We start from the raw sequence: 17,610 nt of genomic DNA on the forward strand, positions 1-17,610 counted from the left end.
TCTTCTTTGTTTTGTTACTTTCTTTCACGTACACCTCATTATTCACGACAAACACTTGATGATTCTGCGGAAAGTGGATATTGTTTGGAGCAGAGGCCGATACGACAGAGGAAGAAGAAAAACCAAGAGCTTTGTTTTGTTCGTATGTTGTATGAAGGAATGGCAAGGTATTCATCTCCCCTCGTTTTTTATATGATTTCTTTATAAATGATACGAACTCATATTTTGTATTTTATTCATTATGAATAATGAAAATATAATTTTCAAAGTTTTTCTCTTTTATTTTTTAATTATCTTTTATTTGTTTGATCTCAATTTCTATTATAATTTCATTTCTAGCGTGTTGAACCCAATGTTTTAAGTTTCGTATAATTATATATTTATATATGTATTTTGATGATAATAAATGAATTCAAATAATAAAACAGTCTCAAACTTAAGTTATCTACACAATGGAGTCAAGTACATCAACGAACAAAGTATGAGCAAGAAGGAAATAAGTTCACATTAAAGTCATATAATAATATTGTAAATCTTTTAAAAATTCAAAATTAGGATTAAGACTTAAAATTAATATTTCATCATAAAACATTAAAATACATTTTTAACACGTGCATGAATATTTTGAAAATTATGAAAGATGATTGATTGTCATCTTTCATATGTGCATTACATGATTAAAGGTTTGAATTTTGAAAATATTAAAAATGATTGATTTTCATCTTTCACATGTGAATGTTTTATTTGAATATTTTTAAAAGTGATTGATGTTTTTTTTTACTTATGCAAAAGGTAGATGTTTTTGTTTGAAAAATTTGAAAAGTAAAGTGTGCTTCTTTTGTCATATGCAAAAAGTAAAAAGATTAGGTTTGAAAATTTTGAAAAGTAAAGTGTGCTCCTTTTGTCATATGCAAAAAGTAAAAAGATTAGGTTTGAAATATTTGAAAAGCAAAGTGTGCTCCTTTTCTCATATACAAAAAGTGAAAAATTAGGTTTGAAGTTTTTGAAAAATAAATGATATTGTCTTTGACAATTGAAAAAGAAAAACATTTTATTTGAATTTTTTGAAAAAATGAATGATATTGTCTTTGACATGTGAATCTTTTTAAATTTGAATATGAAGTCTCATATGCCTATAAATAAATCATTTGAGAGTTTCACATTAACAACACCAAGAGCATACAACATTCATTCAAAACTTTCATTATCTCTTCTCTAAGCATTGAGTCTTAATCTTGAAAAAAATATAGTTTGCGCTGCATTATTCTTATTTCACTAATTAATGAGTGTTTTCTGATAACCTACTCACTATCAACTCTTGTATCAGTAAAAAAAAGTGTATAACCTTTATACGTGTATAGGGTTGCAAACGAACCGAATCGAGTCGAATTCGAACAGGGGGTCAAGAGCTCGTTTAGCATATATATCTACTCGAACTCGACTCGAGCTCGAAAAAGATTGAGAATTTCTAATCGAGCTCGACTCGTCTAATGTAAATTCTGATCGAACCCGACTCGAACTCGAGTACAAAAAATACTCGAGTTGATACGAGCTCGAGTAGCTGGACTCGAGCTCAATTTAAATCAGACCCACAATTTTTTGTTTTTTATTTTTGTTGGCTGAAATAGAAATGAGATTATTTCTCTTAATCAACTTTAACTAGAATTATGATAATATATATTAAATTGAGTTCTTAATGGTTATTAGACATAAATCAATGATTCATCACTTACCACAATATAATTAAAACTTACAAATAGGTAAAATAATAATTCCAACATATAAGATATCGTATCACAATAAATTACAATTTCAAATGGTAGATCACTAATTACAATTACAAAATCTAGCAAACTTACAAAAATAATAAATTATAATTTCAAATGATAAATCACTAATTACAGTTACAATTTCCAGCAAATTTACTAAAAGAATAAACTAAGTAGCTTCAAAAGCTTACAAACTTACAAATAATGCCCATTACAAATATAACACAATTCAATGACTTAGTTCTTAGTAGCTTTAGAGCTTGACAAATAATAATAAACAAAAAATTATTACAAATAAATTAGTAGATTGATAGAACAATATCAAAGCCTCCATGGCACACATTCAGAAATCTGACTAAAAATTGGACGAAATATCAAAAAACAAGCCCACTTACCTTTGTTTACAAATCTCTATCAAATAATAAATTCCATTTCTTTGATCACCAAGTACAAAAAGAACACTACAAAATACCTTCTTATAATTATCCATATTTCTCCATTCAATACAATTATACTTTTACAAAAAACTAGAGCTGCAATTCAAGTAAGTCAGATATTCAATTAATGATTCACCTAGATCCAAGCTTCCAAAAAATCCCAAAGTTCCAACCTTGTCTAGTTGGACAGCTTCAAGCCTCCAACCTCCAATGAGTCAATAAGTTTGATCCACAAAAATAATTACAACTTTTGTCTTAAATAACATGTTCTATCATTGTTCCTTGTAGTATTTCTAGTAAATTTATTCACAAAAAGAAAAAGAGATTAAAAACTAGCCAAATGTCAATCACCATCAACTTATAATGCAAAACACACACGATATAATTAGAAACATGATATAACGAAATAACAATTCAAAAATAAATAGCATTATACCAAAAAGGCAAAAATATACAGCTTGTCACTTGATTCCCATCAAGGCAGTAAAATCTCCTCATAAGTTGGTTCTTCTCTCTAGAAAATAAAAGAAAAAATTAGTTAAGACAAGTTCTCAATAAGTTAAGACAAGTTATAGATGGCAATAAAAAATCATTAAATAAAATTATACTTACATTCGATGATTTTTTCAAACCATGAAATACCCGAACCCAGTCAGCTCCATATAATAACATTTCTACTGGTTCAACAGACATTGATGCGCGATAAGGATCAATTACTCTACCACCAGCACTAAATGTAGATTCTGAAGCCACTGTAGTAATTGGAATTGACAAAATATCACGTGCCATCTTAGATAAAATGCGGTATTTTAGATCATTAACCTTCCACCACTCCAAGGCGTCAAAATGTAAATCTGAATCCTCACTACAAATATAAACATATTCCTCTAAATAAACATCCAAATCAGATTTTACTGGATGAATGGTATCATTCATTCTAACGAATGATTCAAATATAGACTTGCCACTCATCACATTCTTCCCCACAAAATTGATAGAGCCACTACAAGAAGAACCTATGTCTCGAGCATTTTCATGTCCACTCGACTCCACATTAGCTAAATTATAATCTTCAGCATACTCATCATACAGCTCATATAAGATTCTCAAGATGGTGTCTATGTTTTTAGTGGCTTCGGGTTCTGAATAAATTACTGGAAAACAGAATTGAACTAGCATCATCTTGAACCTTGGATCCAAAACAGCAGCCACTGCCATAAGCAAATTATATTCCCCCCAATATTTATCAAATTTTGTATTCATCTTCACAACCATTGCTCGTATGTAATCATTTAGGTCAAGAGACTTCTTGTTCAACACCTCTTTTATTCTCCATACCTCAGGAAGGAATAAGTTAGCAGTTGGATACTCAGTTATTGAGATAATGTTTGTAACCTCATTAAAAACTGCCAAAATTTGACAGACATTTTCCACTTTGGTCCAATCCTCAAAACTTGGAACATTATTAAAAGCCTTGATCTCTATCTCCATATCTCGGAAAGACTTCCCTAAACTCTAAGGCTGCAGCTAGCATTAGATAAGTGCTATTCCATCTGGTAGGAACATCCAAAAAAAGTTTCTTGTTTGGTAATTGCAATTGTTTTACAATATCACTAAACTGCTTGATACGAGCTTCTGATGCAACCAAGTACTTCACCCCTTCTCGAACACAGTCGACAATTTCACCAATCTCACTTAGTCCATCTTTGACCAATAAATTTGTTATATGTGCGCAACAACGCACATGAAAAAGCTGCCCTCCGATAGATAACTTCTTTTTCAAACTGAAAACATTTTTGAGAACCCTTAAAGCTACATCATTATATCTAGCATTGTCCACTATTATTGTAGATACTTTGTTCTCAATTCCCCAATCAGTGAAACACTTTTGAAGAGCATCAGCAATAAGAACCCCGTTGTGTGGTGGTGGGATATTACAAAAATTTAAGACTCTTTTTGTAAATGCCAATCAGGATTAACAAAATGACAGGTAATAACCATATATGAGATCTTTTGACCTGAAGTCCACATGTCGGTTGTTATACTGACTTTATTCACACCTCTCAATATTGTCTTCAACTTCTTTTTCTCAATCTCATAAGTGGATTGACAATCATTTCTAGCTGTAGTACGACGTATTTTTTACCAATAAGGAGTATTAGCTCTCATAAATTTATTAAACACCACATGTTCCATCATGGAAAAAGGATACTCGTGATAAAGTATCATGTGAGAAGCTAGTTCTCTTACATTTTTCATATCATACGAGAAATTTTTTACAACATTCACACATTCAGAACCCTTCATGTCAATAGTCAAAACATTTTGCCTCTTAGAAGCAGCTATGTGTGGAAGACAACTAATAAAGTGCCTATGAAAGTGAGTTGTAGAACCTGATGAAGAAATGGACAAGAGATCTTTGCAAAAGTTACACTTAACTTTCTTGACATTATTCTTCTCCACTATTTTAAAATCTTTCCAAACTGCATAAGTTTTCTTCCTAGGCTTCCTTTGGTATACATATTTTTGGGGATCTATAGGGGCACTTGGGTTTTCTTCTCCACCAATAATACCATCAACTTCATTATTTCCATCATTACTATCACACTCTATAGCATTAAATTCTTCTCTACCAGTAATACCATCAACTTCAATCTCTACCAGTGGACTTGCAGATGAGCATTCAATAGTTGGTACTTGTTCAGACATGTCTAAACAAAAAATTTTAGACAAGTAGTGGCAATGTTAGACACAAATATTGCAGATTAATATTTTTTTAAGAAGAAAATGTAGCTACAAATAGCTAGAGTAAAAAAATAAAAATAAAAATAAAAACAGATGTCTTCGCTCGACCCTCGCTCAACAGGGCGCTCGAGCGAGTGTTCAACTCTGCCTGAGTTCGCTCAAGCGCAATGTCAAGTGAGTGTCGAGCGTTCAACTCTGTCTGAGTTCGCTCGAGCTCAGGGTCGAGAGAGTGTCGAGCATTCAACTCTGCCTGAGTTCGCTCGATCTCAGTGTCGAGCGTTTCAGGCAGAGTTGAACGCTCGAAACTCGCTCGACACTGAGCTCGAGTGAATTCAGGCAGAGTTGAACGTTCGATACTCGCTCGACACTGAGCTCAAGTGAACTCAGATAGAATGTGTCGGCCAACCTTCGCTTGACACTTCGCTCGAGCCAATGTTCCAGATCTCCCCCCCAACTTCACAGTAGCAGAAGCAAATCCAAATGTTTTATCATTATGGAAAAGGTAAAGCTATAAGAATTATCAAATACCAACTTAAGAATCTTAAAACAAAATGGAAATTTGTTAACTTAAGAAAGATCAGACATCCATGAACATTCTTAATTTGCCAACGCATAACAATGGATGAGTTAAAAAAAAAAAAAAAATCTCCTTATGCCATTCTCAAACTTGTGAAGTATGTAGCTCAGTAGCCCCCACAAGAAAAGCTATACTTCTTCAAAGCCCAACAACCACCATCAGAAAAGCTCTACCTCTAAGACGATTTGACTCTTGGCTTTGGCTCCGGTTGATGATGAAAAGAATAAGAAGAAGATCACTTAATCTACAAAAGAAGATGAATCCGCTGCTTTAAAGCCCTCTGCTTTTGTTTTCCTTAGATATATTTCACTGGAAATCAGATTAATGAGGAAGAAATATAAAGGGAAAAGAGGAAATCCAAACAGAGCATCCTACGTGTTAGCTTCATCTTAAAACAGAGCACTATCACACAGAGATATTTGTGTTAGCTTCAGCCTTCATCTTAAAACAGAGCAATACCTCTTACCAATCCAAAAACTACTGAAGAAACAGAGGAATTGGAACTAGAACTGGAACCGTGCTTGCTTGATGAGCTGAGAAACTAGAGTTTGGAACCATGCAAGTCTGGAACATTTCAAGTCTGTAGATGGCACGCTTTCTCGCTTTGCAGTCTGACTTCTGAGAAGCTCGACAGCTATCCATCTTCTCAAGGCGTAAACGTCCCACCAAGGAGCTGTTGGGAAACGGTGCCGTGCAAATAACCAAAATTCAAAATAAGGGAAATAAACAAACTAAACCCGCTAGGCGCTAAACAGTCTAAAAGGAAAAGGAAAAATATTCTAATATATTTGAGATTGTACTATTTTATTTTTCAATAGAGTCATGAATTATAAACTATAATGTAATTAAAATTTTTATTTTTGTCAAGTATTTTTTTATTATTTTTAATCACTAAGAAAAAAAATTAAAAAATTAAAAAATTTCACTACTAGTCACTACTAATAGTGAAATAAATAAAAATGCATATGGCATCAAGAATGCCTAATACATTAAAGTCATTTAAAAAATTACATAATAAAGCTATTAGTTTAATATTAAAGTATTCAATTATCCTTAATATAATATTAAATATAGCCAAATAATTAAAATATAATTAATTAAGAAAGTGTCGCAATCAATTAGAGTTGTTTATTTTTATAAACATTTAATTACAATAATACATTATTATTGTAAAATACTAAAACATGTTACTTAAACTTAAACTAACAACATATATTATTTTATATATATATATATATTACTTAACATATATATAAAGTATAAAAAATAATATATGTATAAGTATAAAATATATATAATAAAAGAATACATGTAAGTATATATATAAATATATATATGTATAAATATTATAAGTACTGTGACGAGCTCAAAACGAGTTGAATCGAGTTTATACGAATATTGTTCACGAGCCTAAACCGAATCGAGTCGAGATTATACGAGTTTTGCTCGTTTAATATTCGAACCAATATTAATGTTCACGAACAACTCATTTATTAAATGAACCGAGTCCGAGTCGAATTTATACGAATCGATCTCGAATTGTTCACGAGCGGATCTGTTCATTTGCGGCCCTATACGTGTAGAAAGTGTTTTACACAGAGAATAGTTGAATCACTACGTGTAAGGTGATTGCAAGTGTTGACAGTGTTCTACACAAATCTTTTATAGCGGTATTGTTTAAAGGTGTAATAGGTTTCTATCTCCACCTGAAGGAGATTGAATAGTGATTTGAGAATCCTCAAGGGGTAGCTTGAGCCGAGGATGTAGACAGTGGGGCCGAATTTCGTTAACATACTGAGTTTGCTTCTATCTTACCCTTACTCTTTATATTTATTGTTGTTTCGTATTTTATTTATATTTTATATTGTATATTCGATTTATAATTGTTATTTTTTTAAATACAACTCAATTCACCCCTTCTTGTGTTTCATCGAGACAACAATTGGTATCAGAGCTAAGAGCTCTGTTATAAGATTAACTATCTTTTGAATTAATATCTTATGACTAATGTGACGCCCCCAAATCCCCACGCCCGAACACGGGGAAATTGAGACGTCCGGATGGTGACAACCCGGGTCACCATCCCATCGACGGGTGCCGAGTGTGTGCAAGGCAACAGATGTGTACAGAGAAACACGCAGCGGATAACGAAAGTCATAACTAAGTACCAGAATTTTTCTTAACGTAATACAAGCGGTTTAAAACGTACATAGATTAAATGTTACAAAACACAAATACAGATTTAAACAAATATAAAACCTATCATAAGCAACCCGGCGGAGCCGCATCCTCGGGCTCAGCCTCCTCCTCCTCATCCTCATCTCCTGCACCAAAAGCTACGGAACCAAAAATGGTACCGCAGGTAAGCAAAACCCAAACACTACCAGATAAAAACACATAGAACTCAAACAATACGCATGATACATGCCCAATGCACCAAGCCCAGAAAACATAATTTTTTTTTCCACACATGCCAAAAACCCATTTGGCCCAAAAACACAACCTTTTCGAAAAACACGCCAAAAGTCACATTTGGCCCAATATCTCGCCAAAAGTCCCATTTGGCCTCTCAAACCATTATTCAATTTTAACCATATGCACCATGACCTCCCCTAGGGGTCATCCGCACACCCTGGCTCCAGTGCCACACCGCAGAGTCCCACCACGCATGTGACACCTAACGAGCGATGCCCAGTTCCACGCCCCGCGTGTTCGTAGCCAAGCATCCTCTAGCCCTCGCCAGCAAAGGGCCACGGAGTCGGTGAGTAGAGCGATGCCCGGTTCCACGCCCGGCGCGTTCGTAGCCAAGCATCCCCTAGCCCCGCTCCCGTCGTCTAGCGACAACTCAGGGGACGTCACTCAGTTTATTCCGCTCCCGAGTGACCAGAGGAGCTCCACCGGGATAATACCCCATCCCGGCTTGGGGTCGTGATACACACGCACCCGTAAAACCACTCACGCCAATACACAGGCTTTTCACACACTGCCACAAACACACGTGCATGCACCATGCAATGCCATAACAATGCATAATAAAATAATCAAACCACATAAAACAATTAAACAGGCAACTCCGTCCTCCATCCATCCGACCCCCGAACTCCTCGGACTCAGTCCGGAATCAACCAACCAGCAGATTAATTAATTGAAAGAGCAATATATATTTAAATCTGAAAGTAGGGTTTGGAAAATACTTACTGCGCTATATGGCAATTTTAGAAAACAAGCGGCGTTGCAAACGGCGGCGAAAAAGCAACGTCACAGTGAAAATTCACTGTGGCCGTGGGTTGTGAAAAACTCACTTTTGAACGGGGACAAACTAGAGCTTGGGATTGATAGGGAATGGTCTAGGGATGGTTGTGAAACTATAGGAAGTGATGAACGGCCGTGGGTGGCTGCGGAATGGCCGGATTACCCAAAACGGAAAGTAAGCTCGTAGGAGCTGTTCCGGTGGTCGTTGGAGGCCGGAAATGGGTGGGTTAGGACGGCAAGGGACCGGTGATGAAGTGGTGAAGAAATGGTGGCCGGAGGTGGAGCGACGGCGGCAGCGGATCGGAGCCAAAACCGTGCGGCTTTGTTGAGCTTTTTCCGGCCAAATGGCCGGCCGGTTGGGGGGGAGCTTGGGTGGGGTGGTGCACCGGAGGGAGAGGAAGAGAATGGGACCGGTGGGAGGCCGAACGGTGGCCGGACGGCGGCGGTCTGAGCTGAAGAAGGGGACGCCGGCGTGAGGGAGAGGGAGAGGAGAGAGAGAGCACCGGGGGGGTCCGAACGCGGGGAGAAGAAAGAAAGAAAAAAGAAAAAAAAGAAAAAGAAGAAAAAGAAAAAGAAAGGAAAAAGAAAAGAAGGGAAAAAGAAAAAAGGAAAAAGAAAAAAAGGAAAATGATGTGAAAAGAGATGAGGTACAATCCTCACTCCGGGAAAACGAAACAAACCGCCGAAAAAGATTAAAACCACACAACAACTAAAAGAAATAAAACACAACCTCAAATAAATTAAATTAAATTAAAAACCAATTTAAAACACAATAATTTAAAATAAATAAACCAATATATTAATTAAATTAAAAACAACCCTTCAGTGAAAATACACGCAAAAGCGGGTCATCACATCCTTCCCCCCTAAAAAAACAAATTTCGTCCTCGAAATTTGCAAGATCAACCATCAGCGCCAAACAGATACAACATACAACTCCGAACATATTTGAGAGATACATATCATCGACAACTCCTAACAAATCCAATGGTTATTAACTTCACACCATAAATTGCTAATATCGACGACGCCTCTGCTTTACCTTCCGAATTTTCATCCTATTCCAACCTTGGTAACCTAATAGCCACCTCCAAAATTAACCATCAATAAACCAAATTGCACGACCAAAAGATTAATCTCCTATTAAAACTTCGAATCACTACTAAATCCTCAAAATCAACACAAAATTTGAACTCCTAAGAATCTCCAAAAATCGCGCTTTCGCGCACACTCTGATAACTCACCAAAAATACATAAAGGCTATATCCTCAAAAATTAATGTCATGAAATACAATCTCAATCCACACCTAACGACAAGAAAACCTTTACCACATTTCCATAGAAAATCATATACTTCCAAAAACCACAAATTTCCACTCCTTCCTCGGTTGGCCATCGCTGCCCCAAACGAAAATCAAGATTCTACCAAAAATATATCCATTGATTGATGACAGAAACAAGTACTAAACAACCTCCAGGCCCCAATTTGAAATCACATAATATGATCCCAAAAATTACACCGGTCTCTTCTAAAGATGAGGAACATCTCCCAAAGGCCCAAGTCCTTCCCGGCCAACCAACGAGAGCGCCTATAACTTCTATCTGATATCCCATACTTCAAACTCATAACCTATATTTTGAATAACATCTAATCTTGCAATAACTAAATCACTATAAACTACCATTGACTTCACCTAAACATAATCGAAACGCTCTTGGTAACACACCCACTTACTTGTACTCTCAAAAACTCTAGTTTTAGCACAACTAATTCCTTCAATAGCACTTCACAAAAAAAACATTTCAAGACAGGCCATACTGTTTAAATTTTCAATCCATCAAAAACTATTAAACAACATTCAAGGATCCTACTGCTTTATTACTTCATACATATGATCACGCTACCCACCTTTGACGCATAAGTTTCAACTTCCAACATTCATCACTTCATACACCCATGTGGTGATTTAACGATCTCTTTCCAAGTTAAATAACCATATCCCCAATTCTCCCAACTGGATACTTGATCTCCAAAGAAAAGTATAGCCTCACCACTTCAAATTCTTATGACTTCAAGTCGCAATTAATTCTTGAAGATAGTCTCAACAATTAATGCCAACCATCACTCCAATCTATTCACCACTATCACGTCTCGATCTCATACGTCCTTAGCCGAACCCAAAAGTCATTCCAACACACAAATAGCCCATTACTACTATTTCCATCATCTCGACTTATATCCGCAAATCAACATGAATCATTCCTATATTTGCTTAACTTATACCCTTAACATCAGCAAATAGCTATCGCTTAAAGCTTTACACTGAAAATGACCTTAAACCTACTAATAATCCGTTCCTAAAAGTCTCCCGAACATGAGGTCTCAACTTCAGTCGAATTCAATACCAACAATTAAACTATTGTTTCCAAAACCTCGATGGATCTATTTCTTCCGAACCGATAAAAATCATTTCCTAAAATCTATTACTACAACCTCGAGTTAACAATAATTATTTTCTAAACTAGTTCGATATCTTCAATCCTCAAAGAAATACATGAACTAGATCATTACTTCCAATCCTCAAAGGAATCTACTCTAGAAAAATTTTCATATCAATAACTCAACTCGAAACAACTCCATTTTAATGGTTACAACTAATCACTCACTAGAGTAGATCAGGCTACAGCACTAAGTCTGTAAAACTAAGAACTCAATTCTTATTATCAACCAGTCCTTCAACTCTACCATTCTAAAACCTTAAATCAAATAAGAATCAACTTCCGAAACTTGTAAAATCAAAGAACTTACATCCCTTAAAAGAACAATCAACTCTCAAATCTTTCAAATTCTAAAACATTAATAGATAATAAACCATTTTCTGAAATTCTCAAGATTGGTGGTTTTAATCCAAATCGTTCACCTTAAAAGCTTGTAAAATCTAAAGCCCCAATTGCCACCAAATTACTCATCCAAATCACGAAATCTAAAACTCGAAATTTAATTATTTCCCCCCCAAAGCTTGTCGAACCTAACACCTTAATTACCATAAACTTACATTCCTAAAATCTATAAGGCCCCAAACTTTAAAACTTGTCGAAACTTCATAAAATCTATCCTTGAAATTTGTTGAACTTACAAACTACTACGCTATAGACCATTTCATAAACTCCACGGAACCAAAGGACTCAATTATTCTACTTCCCTAAAAGATCACCCAGATCATGCCATTCTCTTTAAGCCTCGATAACATATATATAAAACAAAACAAAACCACACAAGGCATTCATCACGAATGATTAGATTAGACTCATACCTGCCATGACTCCAGCATTCTGAGTCGCTGGTGTCTCATCATCCACATCTCCGGATGTGACAGCATAAACCCGGGCTTGCACTGCTTGTCTCGGGTTGGTTCTTCCACCGTGTCTACCTCCACGGCTTCCTGGAACTCTGACGGGGCAATCCCGAGCAATATGTCCCACTTGACCGCACCGGTAACACTGGGGTCCACTACTCATCTGACACTCGCCCTCATGAGCTCTATTACAAGCTCCACAAATAGGTACCCGTCCTCCCATACGAACACCCGAGGACGTTTGAGGTCGAGTTCCGTACCGCTGAACAAATTTCTGGGGCGAACCCGAGCTGCTTCCTTCACCAGAAAAACTCTGCCTCTTATGCCCTGGAGGGGAGCCCACACTCAGATTATTTTCCCGCTCCACCAGGGTGGCCACACCCACTAATTCCTGAAAAGTGGATATCCGATGGCTGACCACCATACGGCGTATGTCATGGCGTAGCCCCTCCTGGAAACGATCTGCTCGCATCTCCTCAGTGGCGACAAGGTGAGGAGCAAACCGCTCAAGTTCTATGAACCTCCGGGCGTACAGCTCCACTGTCGCGCCCCCTTGGACCAAATTGGAGAACTCTCTTGCCTTTTGCTTCCTTACCGATGCGGGAAAGAAGCGGTCATTGAACTCCTTCTTGAAACGCTGCCAGGTCACCGCAGCGAAAGATCCCAATTCCGATTCCAGCATCACCCTCTTGGTATCCCACCAATCAGAAGCGGTACCTTGCAAGAGATAGCTGGCGTAGAGTACTTGCTGTGCCTCAGTGCATCCACACACCTCAAAGGTTCTCTCCAGATCTTTGATCCATTTTCCAGCCTGAAGTGGATCCTCATTTCCAGTGAAGTGTGGAGTCCTATGCGCCAGGAAGCGCTCATAGGTGCATCCGGCTTGCACCATGCTACTGGACCCTCCTTTAAGAAAACAAATAAAACCATCATAAAACCAAAAACCAAAACCAACACCATACAGCAAGAAACAAAAGAAACCAGCATGCAAAAACATAACCAAATAAACAAAAACAGCAAACAAGTTCAAACAAATAAAACAAATTAAATAGCAACTTTACTTAACATAAATTTTAAAACACAACTTTAAAAACATTCTGGTACTCCCTATGGGACATGTGGTTTTACCTAGAGCCAAACCGCTCTGATACCACCTGTGACGCCCCCAAATCCCCACGCCCGAACACGGGAAAATTGAGACGTCCGGATGGTGACAACCCGGGTCACCATCCCATCGACGGGTGCCGAGTGTGTGCAAGGCAACAGATGTGTACAGAGAAACACGCAGCGGATAACGAAAGTCATAACTAAGTACCAGAATTTTTCTTAACGTAATACAAGCGGTTTAAAACGTACATAGATTAAATGTTACAAAACACAAATACAGATTTAAACAAATATAAAACCTATCATAAGCAACCCGGCGGAGCCGCATCCTCGGGCTCAGCCTCCTCCTCCTCATCCTCATCTCCTGCACCAAAAGCTACGGAACCAAAAATGGTACCGCAGGTAAGCAAAACCCAAACACTACCAGATAAAAACACATAGAACTCAAACAATATGCATGATACATGCCCAATGCACCAAGCCCAGAAAACATAATTTTTTTTTCCACACACGCCAAAAACTCATTTGGCCCAAAAACACAACCTTTCAGAAAAACACGCCAAAAGTCACATTTGGCCCAATATCTCGCCAAAAGTCCCATTTGGCCTCTCAAACCATTATTCAATTTTAACCATATGCACCATGACCTCCCCTAGGGGTCATCCGCACACCCTGGCTCCAGTGCCACACCGCAGAGTCCCACCACGCATGTGACACCTAACGAGCGATGCCCAGTTCCACGCCCCGCGTGTTCGTAGCCAAGCATCCTCTAGCCCTCGCCAGCAAAGGGCCACGGAGTCGGTGAGTAGAGCGATGCCCGGTTCCACGCCCGGCGCGTTCGTAGCCAAGCATCCCCTAGCCCCGCTCCCGTCGTCTAGCGACAACTCAGGGGACGTCACTCAATTTATTCCGCTCCCGAGTGACCAGAGGAGCTCCACCGGGATAATACTCCATCCCGGCTTGGGGTCGTGATACACACGCACCCGTAAAACCACTCACGCCAATACACAGGCTTTTCACACACTGCCACAAACACACGTGCATGCACCATGCAATGCCATAACAATGCATAATAAAATAATCAAACCACATAAAACAATTAAACAGGCAACTCCGTCCTCCATCCATCCGACCCCCGAACTCCTCGGACTCAGTCCGGAATCAACCAACCAGCAGATTAATTAATTGAAAGAGCAATATATATTTAAATCTGAAAGTAGGGTTTGGAAAATACTTACTGCGCTATATGACAATTTTAGAAAACAAGCGGCGTTGCAAACGGCGGCGAAAAAGCAACGTCACAGTGAAAATTCACTGTGGCCGTGGGTTGTGAAAAACTCACTTTTGAACGGGGACAAACTAGAGCTTGGGATTGATAGGGAATGGTCTAGGGATGGTTGTGAAACTATAGGAAGTGATGAACGGCCGTGGGTGGCGGCGGAATGGCCGGATTACCCAAAACGGAAAGTAAGCTCGTAGGAGCTGTTCCGATGGTCGTTGGAGGCCGGAAATGGGTGGGTTAGGACGGCAAGGGACCGGTGATGAAGTGGTGAAGAAATGGTGGCCGGAGGTGGAGCGACGGCGGCGGATCGGAGCCAAAACCGTGCGGCTTTGTTGAGCTTTTTCCGGCCAAATGGCCGGCCGGTTGGGGGGGAGCTTGGGTGGGGTGGTGCACCGGAGGGAGAGGAAGAGAATGAGACCGGTGGGAGGCCGAACGGTGGCCGGACGGCGGCGGTCTGAGCTGAAGAAGGGGACGCCGGCGTGAGGGAGAGGGAGAGGAGAGAGAGAGCACCGGGGGGGTCCGAACGCGGGGAGAAGAAAGAAAGAAAAAAGAAAAAAAAGAAAAAGAAGAAAAAGAAAAAGAAAGGAAAAAGAAAAGAAGGGAAAAAGAAAAAAGGAAAAAGAAAAAAAGGAAAATGATGTGAAAAGAGATGAGGTACAATCCTCACTCCGGGAAAACGAAACAAACCGCCGAAAAAGATTAAAACCACACAACAACTAAAAGAAATAAAACACAACCTCAAATAAATTAAATTAAATTAAAAACCAATTTAAAACACAATAATTTAAAATAAATAAACCAATATATTAATTAAATTAAAAACAACCCTTCAGTGAAAATACACGCAAAAGCGGGTCATCACATCCTTCCCCCCTAAAAAAACAAATTTCGTCCTCGAAATTTGCAAGATCAACCATCAGCGCCAAACAGATACAACATACAACTCCGAACATATTTGAGAGATACATATCATCGACAACTCCTAACAAATCCAATGGTTATTAACTTCACACCATAAATTGCTAATATCGACGACGCCTCTGCTTTACCTTCCGAATTTTCATCCTATTCCAACCTTGGTAACCTAATAGCCACCTCCAAAATTAACCATCAATAAACCAAATTGCACGACCAAAAGATTAATCTCCTATTAAAACTTCGAATCACTACTAAATCCTCAAAATCAACACAAAATTTGAACTCCTAAGAATCTCCAAAAATCGCGCTTTCGCGCACACTCTGATAACTCACCAAAAATACATAAAGGCTATATCCTCAAAAATTAATGTCATGAAATACAATCTCAATCCACACCTAACGACAAGAAAACCTTTACCACATTTCCATAGAAAATCATATACTTCCAAAAACCACAAATTTCCACTCCTTCCTCGGTTGGCCATCGCTGCCCTAAACGAAAATCAAGATTCTACCAAAAATATATCCATTGATTGATGACAGAAACAAGTACTAAACAACCTCCAGGCCCCAATTTGAAATCACATAATATGATCCCAAAAATTACACCGGTCTCTTCTAAAGATGAGGAACATCTCCCAAAGGCCCAAGTCCTTCCCGGCCAACCAACGAGAGCGCCTATAACTTCTATCTGATATCCCATACTTCAAACTCATAACCTATATTTTGAATAACATCTAATCTTGCAATAACTAAATCACTATAAACTACCATTGACTTCACCTAAACATAATCGAAACGCTCTTGGTAACACACCCACTTACTTGTACTCTCAAAAACTCTAGTTTTAGCACAACTAATTCCTTCAATAGCACTTCACAAAAAAAACATTTCAAGACAGGCCATACTGTTTAAATTTTCAATCCATCAAAAACTATTAAACAACATTCAAGGATCCTACTGCTTTATTACTTCATACATATGATCACGCTACCCACCTTTGACGCATAAGTTTCAACTTCCAACATTCATCACTTCATACACCCATGTGGTGATTTAACGATCTCTTTCCAAGTTAAATAACCATATCCCCAATTCTCCCAACTGGATACTTGATCTCCAAAGAAAAGTATAGCCTCACCACTTCAAATTCTTATGACTTCAAGTCGCAATTAATTCTTGAAGATAGTCTCAACAATTAATGCCAACCATCACTCCAATCTATTCACCACTATCACGTCTCGATCTCATACGTCCTTAGCCGAACCCAAAAGTCATTCCAACACACAAATAGCCCATTACTACTATTTCCATCATCTCGACTTATATCCGCAAATCAACATGAATCATTCCTATATTTGCTTAACTTATACCCTTAACATCAGCAAATAGCTATCGCTTAAAGCTTTACACTGAAAATGACCTTAAACCTACTAATAATCCGTTCCTAAAAGTCTCCCGAACATGAGGTCTCAACTTCAGTCGAATTCAATACCAACAATTAAACTATTGTTTCCAAAACCTCGATGGATCTATTTCTTCCGAACCGATAAAAATCATTTCCTAAAATCTATTACTACAACCTCGAGTTAACAATAATTATTTTCTAAACTAGTTCGATATCTTCAATCCTCAAAGAAATACATGAACTAGATCATTACTTCCAATCCTCAAAGGAATCTACTCTAGAAAAATTTTCATATCAATAACTCAACTCGAAACAACTCCATTTTAATGGTTACAACTAATCACTCACTAGAGTAGATCAGGCTACAGCACTAAGTCTGTAAAACTAAGAACTCAATTCTTATTATCAACCAGTCCTTCAACTCTACCATTCTAAAACCTTAAATCAAATAAGAATCAACTTCCGAAACTTGTAAAATCAAAGAACTTACATCCCTTAAAAGAACAATCAACTCTCAAATCTTTCAAATTCTAAAACATTAATAGATAATAAACCATTTTCTGAAATTCTCAAGATTGGTGATTTTAATCCAAATCGTTCACCTTAAAAGCTTGTAAAATCTAAAGCCCCAATTGCCACCAAATTACTCATCCAAATCACGAAATCTAAAACTCGAAATTTAATTATTTCCCCCCCAAAACTTGTCGAACCTAACACCTTAATTACCATAAACTTACATTCCTAAAATCTATAAGGCCC

At 37.7% G+C, this 17,610-nt stretch overlaps 1 protein-coding gene across 1 annotated transcript; it reads right to left on the reverse strand.

The window, feature by feature from the left end:
• Positions 1 to 2,681: 2,681 nt before the first annotated feature.
• LOC122310073 (zinc finger BED domain-containing protein RICESLEEPER 1-like) lies at positions 2,682 to 3,697 on the reverse strand. The gene is made up of 2 exons (XM_043123958.1): positions 2,819 to 3,697; positions 2,682 to 2,720 (listed from the first exon to the last, which is right to left on the reverse strand). The coding sequence occupies exons 1-2, from the start codon at positions 3,695 to 3,697 to the stop codon at positions 2,682 to 2,684; spliced, it is 918 nt and encodes a 305-aa protein (XP_042979892.1).
• Between the last annotated feature and the right edge of the window lie 13,913 nt (positions 3,698 to 17,610).

The sequence above is a fragment of the Carya illinoinensis genome, chromosome 5 (genome assembly GCF_018687715.1).
Source record: "Carya illinoinensis cultivar Pawnee chromosome 5, C.illinoinensisPawnee_v1, whole genome shotgun sequence".
Classification (NCBI taxonomy): domain Eukaryota; kingdom Viridiplantae; phylum Streptophyta; class Magnoliopsida; order Fagales; family Juglandaceae; genus Carya; species Carya illinoinensis.

Excerpts from the sequence above, each read along its gene's own strand:
- LOC122310073 (XM_043123958.1), bottom strand. The coding sequence starts at position 3,697 with ATGGAGATAGAGATCAAGGCTTTTAATAATGTTCCAAGTTTTGAGGAT. Across the intron at positions 2,721-2,818 it reads GTTTGAAAAAATCATCGAAT|AGAGAAGAACCAACTTATGA; the intron begins GTAAGTATAATT and ends TTTATTTTCTAG.